Source organism: Echiichthys vipera (assembly GCF_963691815.1).
Source record: "Echiichthys vipera genome assembly, chromosome: 1".
In the NCBI taxonomy this organism is placed as follows: Eukaryota; Metazoa; Chordata; class Actinopteri; order Perciformes; family Trachinidae; genus Echiichthys; species Echiichthys vipera.
This window is the reverse complement of record NC_139826.1, coordinates 4,737,020-4,763,076: the sequence shown is the minus strand read 5'-3', so window position 1 is coordinate 4,763,076 and position 26,057 is coordinate 4,737,020. Positions and strand designations below refer to the sequence as shown.

The window sequence follows — 26,057 nt, the reverse complement described above, 5'->3', positions numbered from 1 at the left end:
ATTGTAAGTATATACAAGATCAAAGATTGTCTATGTTTGAGTCTGAATTACCGAGAGGAGGTGACAGACTCCAGGGGATGCGTTGTATATTTTAATGACCAAAAACAGGAAAGATTTCCTGTGGCGCTCTGTGGTGCATCTGGGTGCAAGGAGTCTTCTGCTGAAGGTGCACCTCTGCTGGGCTAGTGTGTCGTAGAGAGGGTGGGAGACATTGTCCAAGATAGACCGGAGCCTGGAGAGCATCCTCCTCTCTGCCACGGTGGTCAAGGTGTCCAGCTCCTCCCCCACGACATCACCAGCCCTCCTGAAAAGTTTGTTCAGGGTCAAGCCACACAATCGAAAACAACCTTTTTGTTTCTCCCTCCATTCTTGAAAAGTTTTCCGTCCACACGGACTCCGCTCAAAACGCTGTAATACACATGCCGGGCCTGGGTGAGGCTCTGTAACTGCCACAGAAATACATAGAGCTCCGCTGTTGTGTAGAATCATAATACAAACACCAGAGAGTTTGTCTTCCCAAATCCTCATCCATCCTAGAGAGAAATCTGTTGACTGTTTCTGGTGTTATTGGAGACTTTTGTGGTGTTTTGGACTCTGATGCACGAATCACTCTGTAGTAACTGATCTCAACGAGCAGCGGGTGCTGCTGTGAGCCCTTCCCTGTCCCAAAGCACTCACAGGCGGGCACTGTCTGGCTACTTTTTGCGACCTTCTTGGCAACTTTATTTATAAAAAGCTACTAGCGACCAATTGTGCACCTTATTCAGACCATCAGGGAAAAGGGAGAAATATATGGTCGGCCTAATTCATTCCCATGCATGTGGCTCAGAGTCCAGTTCAGTCCGTGGGTCCGTGTCTCTCTCCAAGCAGCAGCGCTGTTGTTGTTATGTGACGCCGCGGGGGTCAGAGGTCCTAGGTGTGGAGATGACGGCATCGTTAACAAAGTATGCGTTTTCGCTGTCCAGACGACAATGCCACGAGAGGCGTTCTCAAATATTTCCACTCTGGGACCTGGTTACAGAAAAGACCGTTTTCAGTCTACGATAATGCCGGCTGCATGTGGATGGTCGGCCTAACCGGTATTAAAAATGTGCGTTCATAAGAAAACACGTTCTTATGTGGCTGGGCCCTCAGTCTGTTGGTGTCTGCGATCTTCAGCCCACTGCCCCAGCATGTGACAGCGAAGAAGATTGCACTGGCCACAACAGACTCATAAAACATCCTCAGCATCGTCCAGCAGATGTTTAAGGACCTCAGCCTCCTCAGGAAGAAGAGTCGACTTTGGCCCTTTTTGTAGACAGCCTCTGCATTTCTAGTCCAGTTCAACTTATTATTGAAGTACGTGATGATTCAGCTCACTCCAAGTGACAAAGTTGCCCACAACAGTCCTGTTTTCACTTTCATCCCCCTTTCCAATTCAGCCAACTCTGAAGGTGGCAGGACTCAGTGCACTAGTTGAAGTCTGAGGTGAAGTGGGTGAAGAGAAAGGGAGAGAGGAGAGTCCCCTGTGGGGCCCCAGTGTTGCTGACCATGCTGTCAGACACACAGTTATGTAGGCGTACATACTGTGGTCTTCCCATCAGCTAATCCACAATCCAGGATACGATGGGGGCCTCCACCTGCATCGCAGCCATCTTCTCACCCAGTAGAGCCCGATGGATGGTGTTGAATGCACTGGAGAAGTCAAAGAACATGACTTTCAGGCTTGTCCAGGTGAATGTAGAATCTGTTCAGCAGGTAGGTGAGGCAGTCCTGAACTCCCAGGCGGGGCTGGTAAGCGAACTGTAGCGGATTAGTGAAGGGCCTGACCATAGACCTTAGCTGCACCAGGACAAGTCTCTCCATGGTCTTCATGATGTGGGGTATCAGGGCCACCGGTCTGTAGTCCTGAGGGCCACTGGGACGCGGCGTCTTTGGCACAGGCACAGGGACTCTCTGGAGGTGCAGGTTTCAGGCTGAAGACTTGACTCAGTTCTCCACACAGCTGGGGGGGCACAGGCTTTATGCATCCTGGGAAATACGCCACCGGGGCTGCAGCTTTGCCAGAGTGGAGTTTTCTCAGTCAGGTGTCTTCTCACCAGGTCAGGCGTGAAGGACACTGTAGAGGTGTCCATTGGGGAGGGCTGAGGTCGTCAGGCTGTGGAGGACATGATGTAGAGCAGGGGGGAGGGTTGGAATAGGTAGGTGTGAAGTGAGGTGGTGAGGGGAAGCTAAGGGTCTGTAAGGAGGAGGATTGGGGGCGGTAAAGTGTCATTAGTTTAGGGGCTGGCAGCAGCAGAGTCCTGCGGGGGATGGGCCGCCGTGTCAAACCTATTGAAAAATAGGTTCAGTTTGTTGGCCTGGTCTACACGGTCCTCCAACTCTGTGCTACCATTCTTCTGGAATCCGGTGATGGTTCTCATGCCACTCCACACGTCCCTCATGTTGTTTTGATGGAGTTTATTCTCCAGCTTCTATAATTGTCTTTAGCCGCCCTTTAATTCTGAATTTAATTTAATAATTTACAGTGACTATAATAACTGCCGCAAATCCCACTTTTTATGCAGTGTGACTTAACAAATAAAAATAGTTAATAGCAGCATTAGTTCTGTGTTCAGCGCGGTCAAAGAAGACGAGAATATTTTCAATTTGCAAAACCTTTAACAATATAGCATACATCAAAAGCGCATGACTGACAGTTGTCAGTCATTGATTTTCAGTGTAGGGGGAATATCGGGAGTCTGGTCTGCAGTGATATCAATACTTTGAAGCTTTCTGAAAAAATTTTTTTATCTGAAATTAGCCCTGGAGGAACTACTTTGCAATAGGCTAAGTGAACCCCTAATTTAATTTAAAAATAATTTCTTCAATAGCTTGTCTTGTGATCTATGTCCATTATTATTATGTATGCCTCGTCATTTTTGTCATGTCATTATTCCTATATATACAACCAGTTTGTTGATGATCAGATCAGTTTTTACCAAAGCACAAACATATTTATTGAACACAGAATTTATCACATTTAGCCTGTTATTTTTTACTCTCACAAATCGACCATTTGCCACTATTTTTTAAAGCAACTGATGCTGATATTTTTCTGACTTCATTTTATTTTACCTTTCATGATCCGGAGAAGACAACAGCCCCATCTGCCTCTGTAAACGTGACAAGAGCCCATCTGCCTCTCTGTAAAGGTGACATCAGCCTCATCTGCCTCTCAATAAAGGTGATATCCGCCCCAGCAGCCTCTCTGTAAAGGTGACATCCGCCCAATCTGCCTCTCTGTAAGGGCGCACTCACACTGTCCATCTGTACCGTGCCCCGTGCATTAGGGTACTTGTACCCCCCTCCCTCTCCCCCCGCGGGCCAGGCCCGCTTGTACTCACACTAGCTGGGCCTCGGCGGAATGCTTCTTGCCTGCCTTTACGTCATCATGCCATAACATGTCACACGCATTGATCAACGTCATTGCGATGCGTTGCTTTGTTTACAAATCTTTCCATAGACCTCAGAGTTTTTGTGCGTCTTGTCCAACTGTTTTTGAATATTTTCATCCGACCAAATCTGCAGTAAACACTACACCTCCGCATCACACCAACGTGAACCTTTCGGCGCCATTGTTTTAAATGTCTGCACATGGTCCGTCCTTCTTTCATTCTATGTCCAAACAAGCGCACATAAAATGACGTCAGAAACGCCGAAGGCCTCATGCTCGTGCTCCTGCCCATACACTTGCGCACACTCATGCTCGTACATGCGCAAATGTGCTTTACAAAAGCCCACCTCTCCCAAACAGGCCGTGGCACTCACACTGGTCAAACGAACTAGACTTTAGCTGTGAAACGTGCTTGGGCACGGTACGGATGGACAGTGTGAGTGCGCCCTAAAGGTGACATCAGCCCCAGCAGCCTCTCTGTAAAGGTGACAACAGACCCACTGCCTCTCTGTAAAGGTCCTTGTGACATCAGCCAATAACTCTGTACTGTTCAATTTGGGATCCATTGTCTTATTTTATTTTTTATTGTTCATTCAGTATTTTAGTCTTTACTTGTGTAATAACTTTCTTCTCAAGCCCTTACATAGGAGCTCTGTTTTTTTGTGAAGCATCCTTGGGTTTCTTGAATTTTGCCACATACAACCTAGCTGCTACTATTATTATTGTCTTCAACATGTTCACAATTCCCACTGTAATTGTACAAAATTCCCACTGTAACCTATTGGATGCTGTATCACCATGTTTGCTTAACGGTACTGTCATGACACAATAAACACACACAAAGTTAATAACCAGAGATTTAATGCCTTTTGGGAATGCTTTTTAACCCTAACCCTACCCCTAATACATAGAACCTAATTTAAAAAATAAATCTTATAATGGGAACATATGGCTGTGGGCTCACAGCGCTTAATTTTCAGTGAAAAAAATGTTAGAAATGTGGGACCATAGGGCTGTTGGAAAATAGGGCTGTGGTAACATAGGAATGACTCCCTATTGCCAAGTGGTAACTAAGGTTTGTCCTATTTACTGGAGCAGAGAACAACATTTCCATTTCAGAAGAACCTAATGGGATGGGAATTCATTCTCCAGGTATTAGTCAAACCCTCATGTGTTACCAGGGGGGGAAAATAGATTTAGTTTGCAAAAAGCATGAAAATATACTGTAGCATAATCTTAAAAAAAAAAATTGCCTAGTGACCATGGTATAAGCGGGTTAATGCACTCTTAGGTGTTCATAATCGGGAAAGAATGGACTCCACTGTGTGCCAGATGGTTCTGGGGCCTCATTTATAAAACTGTGCATAGGATTCACGTCCAAGGTAGCATACGGACAAAACATAGGAAATGCGTGTGCATAAAAATATTGGGATTTATAAAACGGTCACACTCACGTCCTACGGCAGTTTCCCCTTAATGAATCACAATCAACTCTAAATGTGTCACGCCGACAGATGCTTATAAATAGTCGGTGAAATGCCTCAAATTTATTTTTATTCATGCCAACACATTTCTTTTATTTGCCTGTTCCCAGAGATCCAAATTTTATAGGCCGATATTTAAACTGCTTTAGCCAAAGTTTTAGAAGGGCTTATGAGTGACCAGTTGAAAGATTTTCTAATAAGAAATAGCATTTTAAATTAATTGCAGTCTGGTTTCATAAAAAAACACAGTACTGTCACTGCAACTGTGAAAGTCTTAAATAATCGTATGTGCTATTGATTCTAAAAAAAAAAATATTGTGCTGCATTTTTAGATCTGTCAAAGTCTTTTGACATGGTTGTCCACTTGGTCTTCTGCCGGAGACTGTGGGATATTGGAATGTCTTCAAAAGCTGTCATATGGTTTGGCAACTACTTGAGTGGAAGAACACAATGTGTTCAGGTTGTTGTAGTTCAGTGGCAAATGCTCTAAGACTGCAACGGAAGCTCAGCTTCCCCTAAAATGTCGACAAAAAAAAAAAAGTGGTGAAATATGTACTGCTGCGTGTACATTTCATTGACTAAATATGCGCTAGAAAGCCTTCATCTTTTGTTCAGAATTAGCTACTTATCACAGGTAACTGGCACAACTTCCTTCTCATTCATCCCCACAGCGCTTTACACAGTCGGACGCTCAGCTTCTACTGACTTCAATGGGGAAGCGTAGACGGGTTGTTCCACTGCAGTGAAATTAGATGGTCATTGGATAAATGCTGGGCTTTGTTCCGCCCATCCGACGCTCAGCGTCTCTGGGGGTCTATGGGACATTAGGCTGGCCCGGACACTCGGCTTCTGCATGATGATTGGATGAGCTGTCTAAGGTGGAATCCTTTTTTGATAAAGCTAAATGAGCGAATCAGTGATCTTAAAGAATAAACATCCGCCGGAGCATTTTCCAAGTTTTTCATTCCGTGGTTCTGAACTGATCCGGAGACTTTGTCTTTGTTAAAAACGACTAGCATTGTGTTTGGCGACTCTTTTCTGTCACTCTGTGGTTTCTTTCCTCAACGAGCAGTGACAGCTGCAGAGCTTCTCCCCCGTCACAATCGCTGACACTCACAGGCGGTCACACTTCACAGTAGCCTGGCGCAGCAGCTCCAGCTGGGCCAAGGCCGTTTAAGCAGCCTAGCTCTGCTGGCAATTGAGAGGACACTGGTCAAGACCCTGGAAAAGACGCCTAGTTGGTACGACAAGGTCACAGATCATTTTCTTGAAAAGGAACGGTGGGTAGAATTTACATATAAATAAACAAACACATTTTTGATGTAGGCTGGAAAAATGCGCTTCCCCTCCTCGAAAGACCAGCAGGTCTTTAGGTTTAATACCTGTTAGCACTTAAAGTAATTGATTGTTTAAATTTTATCAGTCTTGTCTCGAACGCGTTCGTACAACAGCCTTATCAGTGACCATCACAACGACGTAAAGTTATAACCATTTATTTGACTACCTAGCAAGGAGAATACAGGATAGTGCAACACTGAATAGATGAGTGAAAAAGGGTTAAATGTGGATATAAAAAGTTTAAGACCAGAGTGATTCAGACCTACGGGGCTGGTTTCTAATATTACTGGCGGACTTAAACTGGCTCCAATTAGCCTGTCAACAGAACTCAGATCAGAATTTAATTATCACCAACGTTTCAACCAGGAGTTGTATTAAAAGGCCAACCTTACTTTGCTGTTGATATTACAGTCGCCCTGGCATCTTACAGTACCGATGCAGGTTCCATAGGTCCGAGTCCCGGTGTTTGGCGGACCTGAGTTCTGGTCTGTAGGTCTGCTCCCGTCCAGGCTTGGATTCCTCTCTTCAGGTGACTGCAGCTCTGCACGTGGCTTGCCTCTGGCTGTTGTTGTTGGTTGACAAAAAGATTCTGACCGGTTCTGTGGACTGGTGTCGCGAGTTCGATGCAATTTGCCGGCCGGACAAAAAGGCAAAGACAGCACGAGGGGTTTTACTATACTTATAAAAGATAAAAACGTGTCGTAGAAAATAAAAAATAGATTAATAAACGAAAATACTTTAGTAAGAAAACAAAATATAAAGTAACGTCTCATGCAAGCTTTTGGATAACAAACGTTGAACAAAGGAAACAAAAGAAAAACAAAGACGCAGCAAGCAGAAGAGGGGAAGAAGAGGGCAGAGAAGAGAAAGGGAGTTGGAGAGGAGATTAAGTACAGAAGTGAAGTGGGTGAAGAAGGGTCAGACACCTCTGTCTGTTGTTCCTTTATCTCATTGGAGGAGCGAGAAGGGGGGTCTTCGTCTAACCCAACCCTCTGGTTCTGAGCGAATTGACTGCCTTATATTCCAGAATTCTAACAGGGAAGATTAAACTATCTCTGGTTGATTTTCCGTTATTAATCTTTCTGATATCCAATTATCCAAAATCTTTAGGCAGGCAGTTTTAACAGATAACCCTACTGAGTGAAGGGAAGTATTATTTGGAACCTTTGGCTCGAGAAGTGCTGCAGCTCCTCGTGGAAGGGCTCCGCTGGTCATCGATGGGGAGTTCTGTCCATCGTCGTTGAGGAGGCAAAAATGGTTATGGCACAGCTGATGGTTAAACGTTGGTGTTAATTTTGTAAAGGTAAAAGGGGATAAGGAAAGATAGGGGCATACAGTTAATAAAGAAACCTAGCTATCTCTAGACTGATTTCTTCGGTTATTCGTAATCTGCTAGAAGGCGGGTGGGGTCTGGACAAAAATCTCATGTGACTCATCACTCCCTTCCTCCACTACACGGAGTCCGGCGGGAGGATAATTTGGTTCTGTCCCTCTGTGTCTAACTATCTTTGCTAACCCACTGGTACACTTGTTGAGCTTGCATTGTAGGCTTTGGGTGCGTTTGAGGTAGAAGAAAGCCATGGCGAAAGTTATAAAATAACGTAATACTACAGCGGCTGCAAGCACTGAGTCAGGGGTCGACCAGGCATACGTGATGGGCTGGATAGGGTCCTTCTTTTGAGAGGAGATTTCTTTAAGTACATCATCAACCGGAGACAGATCAATGGTCCTAGTCCCTTCGTAGTGCACTTGCTGAATGGTCTCTGGGCTGAGTTCTAGAGTATGCTTTCTGAAGAACTGAGTCTGAGTCTAAGTAGTAGAGTGCCACGTCATCAACATGTAGGATGCCGTTCTTTGGTACGCTGATGTCTGGTCGGGTAGAGTTATGCGGGTGGCAGTGTCATGCTGGTCGTAAGTCAGAGTAGCTGTCCTTACCGTTGTGTTAACCAACCAACGTCCTCCTACAATCTCAGCTTGAGTCGTGGTGATTCAGCTTGAGTCGTGGTGATACGGTTGTTTGGCAACAAGAGTCATGGCTTTTAGTCCAAAAATTCCATCTGTGTTGTCCCGTATAAAGGGCTTACTGGGACAAAGGTAATGAATGTCCTTCGTGAGGGTGCACATCCTCAAATTTGGGGCCAAATACAGTTCAGGGTTGTTATTGTGGTAGGCGATGAGTGACGAGGTCTGCACATTAACCTGCGTGTTGCCCTGCCAGAATCCCACATTCACCACATCCTTCAAGCGGTAAATGTTCTCAGCAGCAATGATAGGGAGGTTGATGATTAACCCTATCTCTCTCTGTTCTGGATTGACATAAATGGGAACGGAGCTACCTAGCGAGTATGCTAAATGGGCCTGAAGAGGGGTGACTACGTCCCTAGTGGTGGTTGCCAGAATGTTCTGCACCAGAGAAAGGGGATTGAGGTATGGGGGAATCTCACACATCGCTAAGCTATCCACTGACGATCCTATGTCTCTCAGCATGTTGTTCATCAGCAGGGTAACTAGTTGAATGTGAGCATAATCAACCGAAACAACTGACAGGAGAGAGTTTACGGCGCAGATGGTCTTGTTCAGGGCCTCGCTGTGATGTTCACCATAAGGATGGTTCCTTTCAATGACTGTCCTACCACTTGTAACTCGCGCGGTTGTTGGTTAACCTGTGCTCTGAGGTCTGGAATTTCGGCCTGTAATTCACCCATTTGGCGTTTTACCGTGGACAGGCTGACAGCGTTGACTGAGGAGAGTCCCAATCCAAAAAGGGAGCCCACGACAGCAGCCACCGTCAGGAGTCCACCGATAAACCGCTTGGGTCGACGACTAAACCCACTCAGTTCCGACTGAGTGATGGTGAACTTCTGCAGCTGCATATGTCATTGTATATCAATGACATATGTTATGTTTCTAAGATATTGTATTTTGTATTTGTCCCTGGTTGTCCTTTCTGTTCAGTTGAGCAAAGATGTAGTACCCCCCTGAGGCTGCTAGGACCCACAAAAGCAGAGGAAGTGAGGTCCTTGGAGTCGTGAACGAGTAGTCCCATAACCACGCGGAGAGACGACCATGCATGGTACAGGTGCTGCGAAACAGGAATCGCGTTAAGGTCCTTGTCGGAGACGCTGTGGGCGGAAGCGTCAGTCACAGTCAGAAGCATCCGGCTAATAGCCGGGTCAAGGGATTGAAGAGACTTGGGCGCAACAGAAACAGCCGCCGGCGCCGTAGTGGGGGTAGGAGCCGCTGCCTGGGCCCGAGTGACCGCACAGACCAGTGGGTTGGGAGGGCAAGGAAAAGACTCAGCGTCGAATTGCCATTGCGGTCCGTTTACAGCGCCCTGAGAAGGGGTCAAGGAAAGAGGCCTCCTCACCTGTACCCAGAGTTCTACACGCTTGTAATCAAGCAGTGGCTCGAAGCGGTTAAGGAGGTCCTGACCGATTAGAAGAGGGATGGACCCTAGATGAGACACGTACACTGGATGGATGAGGCTCATAGGCCCGATGGTGAAGTGGATTGCCGCTTTTGCGGTCACAGTTTCACCTATGGATGAGTACGGTTGAATCTCCAGCGAGCAGGGTTGTAGGGTCATGTTCCTGTTGCATTGACGCACCATGCCCTGTAGCTTGTTGAAAAGTGAAAAGGACATTAGGGTGACATCTGCCCCTGTGTCCAGAAGTGCTTCTTGTTCAAGCTCATCTTCAAGTGTGGTTGACAGGTAAAGCTTTTTTGCAATCCCCTTTCTTTTTAGGTGACCTAAGAACTGTCAAAAAGGTGGGTCACCCTGTATGACAGAGTGACCTCTGTTTAGGGTGTCGTTTGGTTTTACATGGACCACTAGGACTGCGGGTGGGACTGGGTCTTCACCCTTCTTTTCTGGCGATGTAGTTGTAGCAACCTGGGCTACTGGAGCCGGACTTGGCAAAGTCCTGTTTTGAGGTTCATCAGAACCTTGATACAACTCTTCCTCTACCACCACATCAGGCTGGTAAGGTGGAGTGTTCAGAGAGGAGGCAGGGTTTGCAGGCGCTGCGGCCATCGCTGTAAACAGTCCCACCTTTTTCCTCTCCTCCTAACTCAGTTCCCGTATTAGGCGTTTTATGCTTTCAATGTCTTTTTCATCCAATTGTGGTTGGTTAGACTTACCTTTGGTTTTGTCGGCTTTGTTTTTGCCTGCTTGCTTGTTCTTTTCGTCTGGATTTTCATCGACAGACGGACTGCGGCGGCGTCTTTCCGGGTGTTGTCTATCCCGCTCTGGGTAGTCTCGAGACCCATTTCCGTTGTAATTCCTATAATCTCGGTTTTGCCAAGTTTTCCACCGGTTAGGGGGAGACCTACCTTGACAAAATCTAAGGGGTACTGGTTTGAGTCAAACCGTTGTGAGTATGAGTTTCTACCTGACCACGGTGCTTGTGCTCGCTCACGTCCGGAGTCAGATCGTTGAGAGGGGTAACCTTTCTGTCTGCTTTCCGACTGGTAAGACTGTGAGGAGTTTGGGGCCGGCCTTGGCTTAGCCCCTGCAGCTCCTTCCAGCTCCAGGTCTGAGGACGGAGTGTTGATGTTCAAGACATCGCTATGTTCCATGGTTTTCACCATTGTTTGTCTTTGTTTGGCAAAACCCTTCATAGCTAGATCACGTAGCTGTTGACTGTTGAGGGTTTCCGGACATGCCATGATCCCAAGGTGATGACTGGTTGTTGAAGATTCCTAACGAAAAGTTGCTTAAAGTGGAATTCTTCTCCCATTTCAATGTAATTTCTAGACCCAGAGTACGCCATATGGAGACGCTCATAGTACTCCTGAGGGGTTTCTTGCCTACCTTGGGTATATAGCCTTTGAACTCATCCTTCAAAGCTTTACAAGGTTACCATAATCACCTTAGACGTGAGAAGGTTGTCTTTGCATGAACTTGCTGAAACGTTGGTTGGAAGCCACCCTAATCAGATAGATTTTGTCATCTACTGAAGCATTGGGGAATTTTCGCAGATAAAACTCTATATCTTCAAGATAAGAATCAATGTCATGTACACCACCTGGTTTAGGCCCAAAACGGCTTACATTGCGGGCCATCTTATCCAGGTCTCGGTCAGAGGGACCAGGGGGAGAAACCCCCCTCATATGATCAGACAACCCTATGCCATGTCTGTGAGAGAAGGGCTAGAGCTGAGAACGGTAAGGGATGTGGGACGGTCGCGTCATACAAGTTGTATGAGGCACCTGTTCTGGGTCCAGCACGATTTGCGTCACGAATCACCGGGTCAATGAAACCGCAAGACTGATACGCGTTGGATGGTGGAGCAGGTTGAGGTGAGGGAGAGCGCCTACCTTGTTGGAGGGGTTTTAAACCATTTTGAGAATATGAAACAGAGGCTGTGGGCAGCAGAGGGTGTCGCCAAGGTGTTTCAGGAATGTCCTCAGGGGGTTTGGTGTCTACCTCCTCCTCCCGAAGGGCGTTAGCTAAGGAGTCTTGTCGATGCAAGATATGCTCCCGGTACGATGTCTTTTGCTTGAGGTTTTCAAGCTCAGACTCTGTTCTTTTCTGTCGCTGTCGAGCCATCTCAGCAGCATATTGAAGCTCTTCCATGTCAGTGTCTCTAATTTCCTGACGTGTAAGTAAAGCTTCTCTGGCTAATTCAGAAGTTTCCAGCTTGACTTTAGCTGACTCCAGCTGCTTTTTAACCTTTTTGTGACGAGTGTCAAGAATAGGAATAGGAATAAGAATATTAGGTTTCCAATATTGGCCGTTGCCTTTTTTAGCTCGTCAACTGACTCCTGGCACTGTTGTTCACGCCACTGAAGTCGCCTAGCGAGCACTTGATTCTCATCTATCAGTTTGAGCTGAAGTTCGCTTCTTTCTGCTGTGGATTCCTCCAGTGGTTGCTCATGTTGGTCTTTTAACTCAGAAACTTGTTTTTCTGTTTTTACTAAAGACTCCTTCGTTTCCTCAAGTTCTGTAATTCACAATAAACGCAGACCAGCTTTCAGCTGTCGTCATCAATGCTCAGAACGCGAGATTTTCAAACAACAGACCTCAGAATGCAAAGAACGTTTCCCAAGCACTATTTTTCACTTTTATCCAAGTGATCAGAACATTTTCTTCAGCTATGTGGTTTTTGTTTACCTCACATGCAGGAACACGGGCCTCATGGGACAGCGGTTTGTCAGAGTCAGCTGTGCTCTAACAAACGGGCTATTTCTGTCTATTAATTTGTTCTGGCATTTGGCTTCCGGCTCAGCTCTCTTTTCGTCGGTGCGGTAGAGCGACTGCAACACCGCCCCCGCTACTCTGATTCTCCGGCCAAACTCACGCTCCATCGTCCCCTCACTCGTGAACATGATCGTGAGGTACTTGAACTCCTTCACTTGGAGTAAGGACTCATTCCCTACCTGGAGTAAGCAATCCACCGGTTTCCTGCTAAGAGCCATGGCCTCAGATTTAGAGGTGCTGATCCTCAGGCTGCGAACAGATCCAGTGAGTGCTGAAGGTCACTGACCGACGATGCCATCAGGACCACATCATCTGCGAAAAGCAGAGAAGAGATCCTCAGCCCACCGAACTGCAACCCCTCCCCACCACGACTACGCCTTGATATCCTGTCCATGAAAATCAGGAACAGGATTGGTGACAAAGCGCACCCCTGGCGGAGGCCAACCCCCACCGGAAACAAATCCGACTTACTGCCGAAGATCCGGACACAGCTCTCGCTTTGGGTGTACAGAGATTGGATGGCCCACAGAAGTGACCCCCTCACCCCATGCCCCCGGAACACCTCCCACAGTATCTCCCGAGGAACCCGGTCATATGCCTTCTCCAGATCCACAAAACACATGTAGGCTGGATGAGCATACTCCCAGGCCCCCTCCAGGATCCTTGCGAGAATGAAGAGCTGGTCCGTTGTTCCACGTCCAGGACAGAATCCACATTGTTCCTCTTCAATCTGAGGTTCGACTATAGGACGAACCCTCCTTTCCAGCACCTTGGAGTAGACTTTACCAGGGAGGCTGAGTAGTGTGATACCCCTGTAATTAGCACACACCCTCTGGTCCCCTTTTTTAAAAAGAGGAACCACCACCCCGGTCTGCCAAACTGACATCTATCCTACCTATTTCTATCATGGAAAGAGTTGTGGATTTCGTCCAACTATCTCAGCACAACAAGAGCAAAGAAAGCCAAACAAAGAAATTTCACGATTTGAAATCCCGGGATATTGGCAAAAACACAGAAATACTCACTTGGAGTCAAAAAACTGACACACCAGCACAGAAAGAAACACAAAACAGATGGGTTAAGAATTTGCCCTCCTTACACAACCGAACAAATCTCAAACCCGACCACATTTGCCAACTTCTGGATTTGTGCCTGATTACCACATATTTCCAGTTTAATGGCATTTTTTACAGACAGAAACACGGCTGTGCCATGGGTTCACCAGTATCCCCTATTGTGGCAAATCTGTACATGGAGGAGGTAGAGGACAAGGCTTTGAACTCGTTCAACGGAGTAACCCCAAGCCATTGGTTCAGATTTGTGGACAACACATGGGTTAAGATCAAATCCAAAGAGGTGCAAACTTTTACTGAACATATAAACTCTGTGGACAGAAACATCAAGCACCTTGGAGTAGACTTTACCAGGGAGGCTGAGTAGTGTGATACCCCTGTAATTAGCACACACCCTCTGGTCCCCTTTTTTAAAAAGAGGAACCACCACCCCGGTCTGCCACTCCCTTGGCACTGTCCCAGACTTCCACGCAATGTTGAAGAGGCGTGTCAACCAAGACAGGCCCTCCAAACCCAAAGCTTTCAGCATTTCTGGACGAATCTCATCAACCCCTGGGGCTTTGCCACTGTGGAGTTGTTTGACTACCTCAGTGACTTCCGCCAGGGATATTGACAATGATTCCCCATCAGCCTCCAGCTCTGCCTCTACAAAAGAGGGCGTGTTAGTCGGATTAAGGAGTTCCTCAAAGTGCTCCTTCCACTCCCCGATTACCTCATCGGCTGAGGTCACCAGCGTCCCGTCCTTGCTGTAAACAGCTTGGACGGTTCCCCGTTTCCCCCTCCTGAGATGTCGAATGGTTTTCCAGAAGCACCTTGGTGCCGCCCGAAAGTCCTTCTCCATGGCTTCTCCGAACTCCTCCCACACCCGCTGCTTTGCCTCTGCCACAGCAGAGGCTGCAGCCCTTCTGGCCTGTCGGTACCTTGCAACTGCCTCCGGGGTCTTCTGGGATAACATATCCCGGAAGGCCTCCTTCTTCAGTCGGACAGCTTCCCTGACCACCGGTGTCCACCACGGTGTTCGAGGGTTACCGCCCCTTGAGGCACCTAAGACCTCGAGGCCACAGCTCACCGCTGCAGCTTCAGCAATGGAAGCTTTGAACATTGCCCACTCCGGTTCAATGCCCCCAACCTCCACAGGGATGCCAGAAAAGCTCCGCCGGAGGTGTGAGTTGAAGATCTCTCGGACAGGGGCCTCCTCCAGACGTTCCCAGTTCACCCGCACTACTCGTTTGGGTTTACCTGGTCTGTCCAGAATCTTCCCCCATCCTCTGATCCAACTCATCACCAGATGGTGATCAGTTGACAGCTCTGCCCCTCTCTTCACCCGAGTGTCCAAAAACATACGGCCTCAGATCAGATGATACGATCACAAAATCGATCATCGACCTTTGGCCTAGGGTGCTCTGGTACCACGTACACTTATGAGCATCCTTATGTTCGAACATGGTGTTAGTTATAGATAATCCGTGACTAGCACAGAAGTCTAATAACTGATGACCACTCGGATTTAGATCAGGGAGGCCGTTCCTCCCAATCACACCTCTCCAGGTTCTCCATCATTTCCCACGTGGGCGTTGAAGTCTCCCAGCATAAATATGGAGTCTCCTACCGGAGCCCCATGCAGGACTCCATTCAGGGTCTCCAAGAAGGCCAAATACTCTGAACTGCTGTTTGGTGCATATGCACAAACAACAGTCAGAGTTTTCCCCCCTACCACCCGCAGGCGTAAGGAGACAACCCTCTCGTCCACCGGGGTGAACTCCAACACTGCGGCGCTCAGCCGGGGGTTTGTGAGTATCCCCACACCCGCCCGGCGTCTCACATCCTGGGCAACTCGAGAGAAGAATAGTGTCCAACCCCTATCCAGGAGTATGGTTCCAGAACCGAGACTGTGTGTGGAGGTAAGCCCCACCAGATCTGACTGGTAGCGCTCCACTTCCCGCACAAGCTCCGGCATCTTCCCTGACAGAGAGGTGACATTCCACGTCCCAAGAGCCAGCGCACCCGACCCAAGTGGTTCCTCCTGCGAGTGGTGGGCCCACAGGATGGAGAGGAGGGAGGTGCCACGTCACTTTTTGCTCCGTTGCAAACCCGGCCGCCAGGCGCTCGCCGGCGAGCCCTCCGTCTGGGCCTGGCTCCTGACGGGGGCCGCGGGCTTCCTCCAGGCAGAAATACCTGGACGGAGGGCCCGCGGCCCTCAGTCTGGGCCTGGCTCCTGACGGGGGCCGCGGGCTTCCTCCAGGCAGGGTCTCTCTTCCTCTTTGTTGTTTGTCCATTGAGTCTTTGTGACCATTCTAACCATTCTTAGTCCGGCCCCTCGCCTGAGACCACTTTGCCATGGGAGACCCTACCAGGAGCACTAGGCCCCAGACAACACAGCCCTCAAGTTCACAGGGACACACAAACCTCTCCACCACGATAAGGTGATGGTTTCCGGAGAGGAGAAATGATCATGCAAGCTAAAAACCACATTTATTAGGAGGGAAATTGTTTGGTACTGTAATAACATGTAAATTAGCTCATGTAAATGAGCTAATTTTCTCCAAAGTGGATGGAGCTATTACACCAGGTACAACATAACTAACAAGCAAGATATTTAATCAATATCTTGTTTGTTGTTGTCATTTTATGCAGTATGTCCATGCCTACTCACTCCCCTCTTGCTGGGATCGGTTTCCTGTTCTAAAGTGCTTGATGAATTTGGGCCTTGATCACTGGTGTCAAAATGGGATGAAGAGTGTAAATGATTTTCTGTCTCTGTTTTAGAATCCCTGCCAGTGGAGGCCAAGGTACCCTGGTTAAAACAAGCCCATGAACAGGAGGAACAGCATACTGCTACAGAGGATCCCACGTGAGTACACACACAAACACACACACCTAACAGATTCATTTTTACCCTTAATCACGAGTTAAAGCAAGACACGATTTTTAAACCTGAAAAGTTGTTCAGGAACAAATATGTACAATGTATTGAATAAAGGACATTTAAAGCTGCTCTATACTGTGCCTGAAAACTTTAGGCCCGGCTTAATGGTTTCATGACATCATTCTCTGTCCGTACATGTATGTCAGAATGGAATTGCCTCGCTGTATACATGTTTGTCCCTTTTTGGGGGGATTAAAAACTGAACATCTTATAGATTTCAGTGCAATTTGACATCTGTTTGTATGCATTTATTCCCTGTTTGTTTTATAAATATATTTAATATTTATTTGGTAACTTGCCTGAACCTGACCATTTGCGATACCTTCAAGGGACACTTCAGATATTTTAAGTCTGGTTGTATGAGGTTCTTCTCCACAGTCAGTATGTAACCTACAGTAGATGACTGTTAGCACACTGTCAGTTTGGAGAAGCATGAAATATATATATATCTATATATATATATATATATATATATATATATATATATATATATATCAAATTGCTTTGAGGATGTGTGTAGGTGTGTGTGTGTGTGTGTAGGACAATGTGCCTGAAAAAATGAATAGAGTTCACCATGACTAAAGACTGCATATATATATATATATATATATATATATATATATATATATATATATATATATATATATATATACACACACACACACCTACACACATCCTCAAAGCAATTTCAGTCAAAAGCAACTGGACTGGTTATTTGTCTAGGAAGACGTTTCACCTCTCATCCATGAGGCTTCATCAGTTCATGTACGCATCTGACCAGGCTGGGACTGGTCCAACTAGCTGGTGTGAGATCCAGGTATTTAACCTCTCACAAGGACGATGAAAAGGCTCAAAACAAACTCCTCTGTGAGCGAATAAGACAGGTCAATTTCACCACTGAAGGACTTAAAGAGAAAGCGGACCTCTCACTACAGAAACTGACATCTATCCTACCTATTTCTATCATGGAAAGAGTTGTGGATTTCGTCCAACTATCTCAGCACAACAAGAGCAAAGAAAGCCAAACAAAGAAATTTCACGATTTGAAATCCCGGGATATTGGCAAAAACACAGAAATACTCACTTGGAGTCAAAAAACTGACACACCAGCACAGAAAGAAACACAAAACAGATGGGTTAAGAATTTGCCCTCCTTACACAACCGAACAAATCTCAAACCCGACCACATTTGCCAACTTCTGGATTTGTGCCTGATTACCACATATTTCCAGTTTAATGGCATTTTTTACAGACAGAAACACGGCTGTGCCATGGGTTCACCAGTATCCCCTATTGTGGCAAATCTGTACATGGAGGAGGTAGAGGACAAGGCTTTGAACTCGTTCAACGGAGTAACCCCAAGCCATTGGTTCAGATTTGTGGACAACACATGGGTTAAGATCAAATCCAAAGAGGTGCAAACTTTTACTGAACATATAAACTCTGTGGACAGAAACATCAAGTTCACCAGAGAAGAAGTCAAGGACAACAGTTTGCCTTTCTTAGACTGTGACGTCCATATGGAGAACGACAGGAGCCTCCACATTGCAAACCAAGCAAATCTTATGTAATCCACATTAATTTCATGAGCATGTGGAGCTCAGCTCCGATCGTTACCCTGCATGATACAAAAAATGTGTTAAAGAAATATTCCAACAATCCACTATCAAAGAGTATCAAACACCCACACACATCCTGTAGGTTTGAATGGTGACTCTGAAAAGCTTGAGGCATGTTGTTTAACTTGAATTCAAAGTGTAATTCCGGTGTAAAATCACCCCATGGTATTTTTTGACACTTGCATACATCAAATAAGCCATCAAGACATATTTGGGTATATAAACTATTAACAGAGAAATCCTGGAGAGTCGCTAATAGTCGTTAACAGCTGGGCGTGGCTAACACTGAATGCTCAGGGCAGTACGTTAAGGCATTAACTTTTTTTTTAACCACTAATACCGCTCAAAATAACACCAAACCTCTGCAGTAACATGAGAAGTCTCTCTACACATAAAACTAAGCACCAACAACGTAGTAAGTGACCCCGGAGTTTATTAAAAGAGTGTTTTGAAGGATTTAGCAACTGTCTCCGGTAGAAACTCTCATAGTAAAGTCCATTCAAGACGATTACCAAATGCAATCCAAAAGGAAGGAGCCCATTCTGCAGTATTCAAAGCTTCCATTGGGGTATACAGAAAACCCACTCACACAGATCAATATCTACTGTTTGACTCTCACTACCCTTTGGAACACAAGCTTGGCGTTATCAGAACACTGCAGCATAGAGCTGATAACGTACCCACCAGCTCACAGGCCCAAGGGGAAGAACGCAAGCACCTGAGAGGTGCCCTCACAACTTGTGGCTACCCCAGCTGGACCTTTGTGAAAACGGCAGCTGCTTCCAGAAAGAAAACCAAAATGGTTGAGAAAGAAAAAGAAAACAAGAGAAACAACATAGTCATCCCGTATGTGGCTGGGGTATCAGAGAAACTCAGGAGGATCTTCAACAAACACTGCATCCCTGTGTATTTCAAACCCGGTAACACACTGAGACAGAGACTAGTACATCCCAAGGACAGAACACCACACACCCACAAAAGCAATCTGGATTATGCTGTCCAATGCAAGGAGGAATGCAAAGATCTTTACATTGGACAAACAAAACAACCACTGCATAAACGCATGGCTAAACACAGGAGAGCTAACTCCTCAGGCCTGGGGTCCATTTCACAAAGCAGTTTCAAAAAACTCTGAGTCTAACCCTGAACTCTGAGATGATCTACTCTGAGATAGGAAACTCTGAGTTTTCGGTTTCAGAACAGCAGATTTGCGTTAGGTTGATCAACTCAGAGTAGTTTGACCTGGAGTTAAGCGCGTGCACCACAAGTAAAAAAAGACAGCATCAGTGGAGCCCTGATTCGACGAGCCACCATGGCAACGGGGAAGCGGAGCGCTACGCTACAACGGCAACTGTAAATATTAATGCGCTCATACGGAGAGTTTGAGCAGGTTTTCGGCGAAAGTGTAACAACGCTGCAGCAGCAAAAGAGAGGGAGACGGTGCGGGAGGACATTGCTGCTCGGGTCAGTGCGTAGGTTTAAATGTAGTCCTGTTGCAATCACAGTAATATCACAGGGGGAACTGCTTGAGTGGGAGCCTATTAGTTTATTTCATTTAAGTGCGACCCGGCGGGGCAGAAGTGCACTTGGCAGCAGCTTAAGATGAAACATAAAAACATTGTTCAAACAGGTAAAACATCGGCACAATCTCATGGTGACGCCTCATTTTGACCATGTTTTACATGGTAATGTAAAAATTACCGTAAGTGGCTGTTTTATATGTTGTATAAAAAAACTCCCATTTGCAAAAAAAACGCAGCGCAACACACAATACCTGCTGGAATGTGAGAGCATGACTGGTTGTTAATGTTGTAAATGTAAGGAGGGATGAGATGGACTGTGACATGAAACGGTGTTGTGTGTATTCAGCACCTCTGCCGTGAAATGCACCCCTCTCATTATAGGTGATATTCTGGATCAAAGGCTATATAGGAGTAGTTTATATACCGGTAACCCAACTAAAAGCACACACTTTTGAACCTATGAATTGCAAGAAAACTGGGATTATATTTAGGAAACGCTGAGTCAAACACATTCAACTTGCTCAAAAGATCCATTTCATTCATTTTGTAATTATGGCTGCAAAATATTAAGGACGTCTATGTGCGGTCTGATAATCATCTCCCGACGAATATTTAATTCTCTGCGCAGTAATTCTGCACCTTCATCCACGGGATCGTTATCAAAAGGACACGCCATGGTAGTGGAAATAGTCGCCACCTAATATAACTACTAATGTCTGATGTTTGCAGTGATTTTCTGAAAAAACAGACGGAACTATACTACGCCAAAACTCGCTTGCTAACTGAATGAATGAGGAAATCAAACACCGTATGTGGCTGAAAGAGGGCGGGGACAGAGAGAAACTCAAGGGGGCATGTTACCATGGTAATTGACCGAAACAGGCTAGAGTTACCCCTCTCTCTCTGGTTTTTAGTTACCTCCCTTTGTGAAACAGAAAACTCAGAGTTTCCCTCATTTCAGGGTTAACAGACTCAGAGTTTTCACTAAACCTGCTTTGTGAAACAGGGCCCTGGACTCCGCTGTCCACTTACACCTCAAGGAGAAAGCCCACTCCTTTGATGACAACAATGTCCAAATCTTGGACAGAGAGGACAGAGGGTTTGAAAGAGGAGTAAAAGAAGCCATCTATGTAAAAGTAGAGAAACCATCGCTAAACAGAGGAGGAGGGCTGAGACACCACTTATCTCTAATTTACAATGCTGCCCTTTCATCCCTTCCCAGGAGATTCAACAATCTAACCTCAAAGAACAACTGTTCACAAATGGCCTCCTGTGACCCCAACGACTGTCGTTCAGACTCAATAGAGCACTAACAAAGTCGAAACCAACCTCCCACCAACGACTGCCACTCTAACGACGGGCGTTGGCACTTGGAGCACAAAAGGGTTCAGTGACATCATCGGCCTTGTGAGAGGTTAAATACCTGGATCTCACACCAGCTAGTTGGACCAGTCCCAGCCTGGTCAGATGCGTACATGAACTGATGAAGCCTCTTGGATGAGAGGTGAAACGTCTTCCTAGACAAATAACCAGTCCAGTTGCTTTTGACTGAAATTGCTTTGAGGATAACGATGACCTGGACGAATGAGAACATTCACAGGCTTACACCTACACACACACATTGGACTGTGTGAATCTGTCCGGCTCTATTTCCTTTCTTTCCACTGCTGATGATAAGCATGTGATTATTGCCGGCTGCTCTGGGCCTGGTCACCGCTGATATTCTCCCTGGGATCCATCAGCTCTCAGAGCTCACACACACCTCAAACACTTTGCACACACACCTACAGTAGAACCCAGCAAACTTCTTCACATGCAACCAAGCAAATCTTATGTAATCCACATTAATTTCATGAGCATGTGGAGCTCAGCTCCGATCGTTACCCTGCATGATACAAAAAATGTGTTAAAGAAATATTCCAACAATCCACTATCAAAGAGTATCAAACACACACACACACCCTGTAGGTTTGAATGGTGACTCTGAAAAGCTTGAGGCATGTTGTTTAACTTGAATTTAAAGTGTAATTCCGGTGTAAAATCACCCCATGGTATTTTTTGACACACATCAAATAAGCCATCGAGACATTTTTTGGGTATATAAACTATTAACAGAGAAATCCTGGAGAGTCGCTAATAGTCGTTAACAGCTGGGCGTGGCTAACACTGAATGCTCAGGGCAGTACGTTAAGGCATTAACTTTTTTTTTTTTTTTTAACCACTAATACCGCTCAAAATAACACCAAACCTCTGCAGTAACATGATAAGTCTCTCTACACATAAAACTAAGCACCAACAACGTAGTAAGTGACCCCGGAGTTTATTAAAAGAGTGTTTTGAAAGATTTAGCAACTGTCTCCGGTAGCAACTCTCATAGTAAAGTCCATTCAAGACGATTACCAAATGCAAAAGGAAGGAGCCCATTCTGCAATATTCAAAGCTTCCATTGCTGAAGCTGCAATGGTGAGCTGTAGGAGTATGAGGTGAAGGGACACTTCTCAGGGCCATCCAATCTCTGTAGACTCAAAGTGAGAGCTGTGTCCAGATTCTTTCATACTAGAACGGGCGGCTGTGGCTTGGTGGCAGAGTGGGTCGTCCTCTGTTCGAGAGATTGGTGGTTCGATCCCCATCTCCCCCCGGTCCACATGTCGAAGTGTCCTTGGGCAAGACACTGAACCCTGAATTGCTCCCCGTGCTGCGCATGGGTGTGTAAATGTGGTGTGAATGGTTAGATCAGATCAGATTAGATGGTATGTAGATGTCCACTGCCATCAGTGTGAATGTCTGTGTGAATGGGTGATTGTGACAGACACTGTGAAGCGCCTTGAGTAGTCAGATGACTAGAAAGGCGCTATATAAGTACAAGTCCATTTAGAACCAGTATACTATTTTTTCACTTGGGGTGTCTTGGTGTAATCTAAAATGTGTTTGTTGGACATGTGTAGGTTCCCACAGAATTCCATTCTACAAACCCCAATTCAAATGAAGTTGGATAGTTGCGTGAAAAGTGAATAAAAACAGAATACAATGATTTGCAAATCGTTTTCAACCTATATTCAATTGAATAAACTACAAAGACAAGATATTTAATGTTCAAATATTTTTTTAAATATTTTTTTTTTGCAAATATTCACTCATTTAGAATTTGATGCCTGCAACATATTCCAAAAAAGCTGGGACAGGGGCAACACAAGACTGGGAAAGTTGAGGAATACTCAAAAAACACCTGTTTGGAACATTCCACATGTGAACAAGTTAAAAGGAAACAGCTGAGTGTCATGATTGGGTATAAAAGGAGCATCCCTGAAAGGCTCAGTCGTTCACAAGTAAGGATTGGGGCTCGGTTCACCACTTTGTGAACAACTGCGTGAGAAAATATTCCAACACATTTCTTAATGTACATTTGCAAGGCATTTAGGGATTTCATCATCTACAGTCCAAATAAATAAAAAAAGTAGTAAATTAAAAAGTTGCACACAAAATTTTGCTGTCATACACAAGTCTGAGAAATTGTTCGGGTTAGGATTGTGTCTATGTGAGTATGAATCTAAAAGCTGTGAGTACAACTCTAATTTCTACTACTACGAAGTCTCCTCTGTGAACACGAATTCAGTTTGTGGGTACGAGTAGAAAAAGTGTTGAAATTACGTCACATAGGTCACAGGCAGGTCACAGGGGAAAGTAATCGAATCCAGAATTATGCGCCGAAGCCGAGGATGGCTGACAACAGTGCACCCACTGACACCGCCGGTAACTCAGGGGAAGCATCATCACAGCTAAAGTCAATAACACATCCAACATTTATTTATCTTTATTTAGTTATTTATTTCAAGAAATTGTACTGTTTTAAATAATAGTTAACAGAACCCTGCAACACAGAGCTGATAACGTACTGACCAGCTCACAGGCCCAAGGGGAAGAACGCAAGCACCTGAGAGGCATGAACTGATGAAGCCTCTTGGATGAGAGGTGAATCATCTTAGACAAATAACCAAGTCCAGTTGCTTTTGACTGAAATTGCTTTGGGGATAATATTATTCAAGGTCTGAAAAGACTTAATATTTTTTGTTATTTAGACTAGTTTAGTCATTAGCCAATAAAAGCTCTAAATGCCAACATTTTTTTTTTTTTTTTACAATTTTGTTGTCGGTAGTTGATAGAATAGAATTTAAAAAATTTATCCTTATTTAATTTTACTCAAACAAATACCTATAAATAGTAAAGCCAGAGAAACTGATCATTTTGGGAGTGGTTTCTTGTTTTTTTTCCAGAACTGTACTGTATATGCCAATCATTAGCATGCAAGTTAATATAACAAATATCAATTATTATATGATTATTATTATTATTATTATTATTATTATTACTATAACTACAGTCTGGACCCATGCAAACCACACTTGAGAGCCTGATCTTAAGCAAATGACTGCAGGCAAATAATAATAACTCTGATAGGGCTTTATTGAGTGTTATCAATGTTGGTCTGTTATTTCTGTTTATTAGACCGCTGCTGGGGATGCAGCTCTAATCAAAGAGGCTACGGCGGAACGATGCAGGACATTTTCCTCAGGGTTCTTTTTTTTTTTACCTTGATTAAACCGCTCCATAGTAATAGTGCTGGTTAAATAAATGACTAATTACAAGGAGAATGGAGCAGCAAAGTCAGCAAAGGACTTATACAATGGATATATATATATGGACCTATACGATACATATATAATGGATATATATATATATATATATATATATATATATATATATATATATATATATACAGTATATATATATATATATATATATATATATATATATATATATATATACTGTATATGCTTGTATGTGTGTGTGATAAATGTGCACTTGATAAATGGATTACATGAAATTGTTTCTCCATTCATTTATGCAAGGATTTCCTTTCATTCCTCACCTGTCTGAACGTGTGTGTGACTGAGCTTGCACCTGCCCTTCAGTAATAGGATTGTCCGTCCCATGAGCCTGAGAGAGAGAGTCTGACCTCCAAGGAACCCATCTCTTTGCTCACCTCTGTTCAGTTGCTGTAACAAGCTCACTGTGACACATTACCTCTGCTGAATCTGGCAGTCACCAGCTTTGGGATTTCTTTACATACATTAAAGCAGCTGGAGTTGGGTGGAAGAGTAGGAGACAGTGGCCTGGAGTCATAGGCATGTGCTGTATATGTATGCATCTGCTGTGTACAGAATGGAATTAAAGTAAAACTGCATTTTACTTAAAGTGAGTTATGCTGAGGGACTGGCATTTAACTTTATTAACTATTATTAAGGATCCAGATAGGGAAATAAAAGCATACTGAAGCGTAATTAATAACAAACACTGTTAAGGAACGTAAGGAGTTGGATCCAAATGCAGGATGTGGAGAAAATGTTTATTACAAAAAAGGTCCGGTACATGGGTAAGCAGTCTAGATAAGCAGACAAATCCGATAAGGGTAAGGCAGAGGCAGAGAGAATACAGGCAAAATCAGTAAACAAATTGACACAGTAGGTGAAGGAAACAGACTACTTAAGCACACAGGGAGGTACTTTAACACATCAGGGTGGGGCAGGTAATCACACAGGAGCAGGAGGTGACAGACCTAGAACAGAGACAATAAGGTGAGTAAAGAAACTGACAAAATAGGAGGGGAACACTTGAACACTGTGACAAGCACATGTCAAATATGGCTAATAAGTGTTGAAAATATAGAATATCACCCTACTCAGGGCCGTTTTGAGTGGGTCGCGGATTTATGCCTGAAAAAAAACTATGAAAAATGACACAAAACATTTTTATGTGGCACTTTTATTTTGAAGGACATATGTTTCCCAGCAAGTGTGCGCGCGTCAGAGTAACACGCTTTCTAGCTAGCATTTGTAAACATGGCTTAACTGCCTAAATGCAAATATGATGCTAAATACATTAAATACGGATTTTGATACATCAAGGACAAAAAGCGACCAAAACCAGTGTGTTGTGTGCGGCAAAGTACTAGCACATGAAAGCAACCAAAACGGCATTTAGAAACTAAACACACCTTGGAAGACAAACCAGTCGAGTACTTTCAAAGATGACTCCAGAAGCTCAGGTTATCACAAAGGTGCCTATCGTCGACGTGTTTAAAGCAGGAGCAATTCAATTCAATTCAATTCAATTTTATTTACAGTGCCAAATCATAACAAAAGTTATCTCAGGACACTTTACAAAGTAGGTATAGACCACACTCTATGACATATTTATGATTTACATAGACCCAGGAATTCCTCCATAGCAGTGACGTGCAGTGAGGGTTGGGGTTGGGGAGGCACTGACTCACAAGTCAGATTTACAAACATACAGTTGGATGCCAATAGGATAGGATGAGAGAATAGGAGCAAATAGGATGCTGAAAACCATTTTAAAACACCAGAGCCACTGTATATTGCAGTATATCTTAACTTTACTTGTACATGACTTCTCGCT

General features: G+C 44.8%; 1 protein-coding gene across 1 annotated transcript in view; it reads left to right on the top strand.

Moving 5' to 3' along the window:
- The window catches only part of adamtsl3 (ADAMTS-like 3), a 429,814-nt gene that overhangs the window by 329,660 nt on the left and 74,097 nt on the right, over nt 1-26,057 (top strand). The window contains 1 exon segment of the mRNA XM_083913233.1: nt 16,279-16,363. Coding sequence (XP_083769359.1) covers nt 16,279-16,363 — 85 coding nt within the window.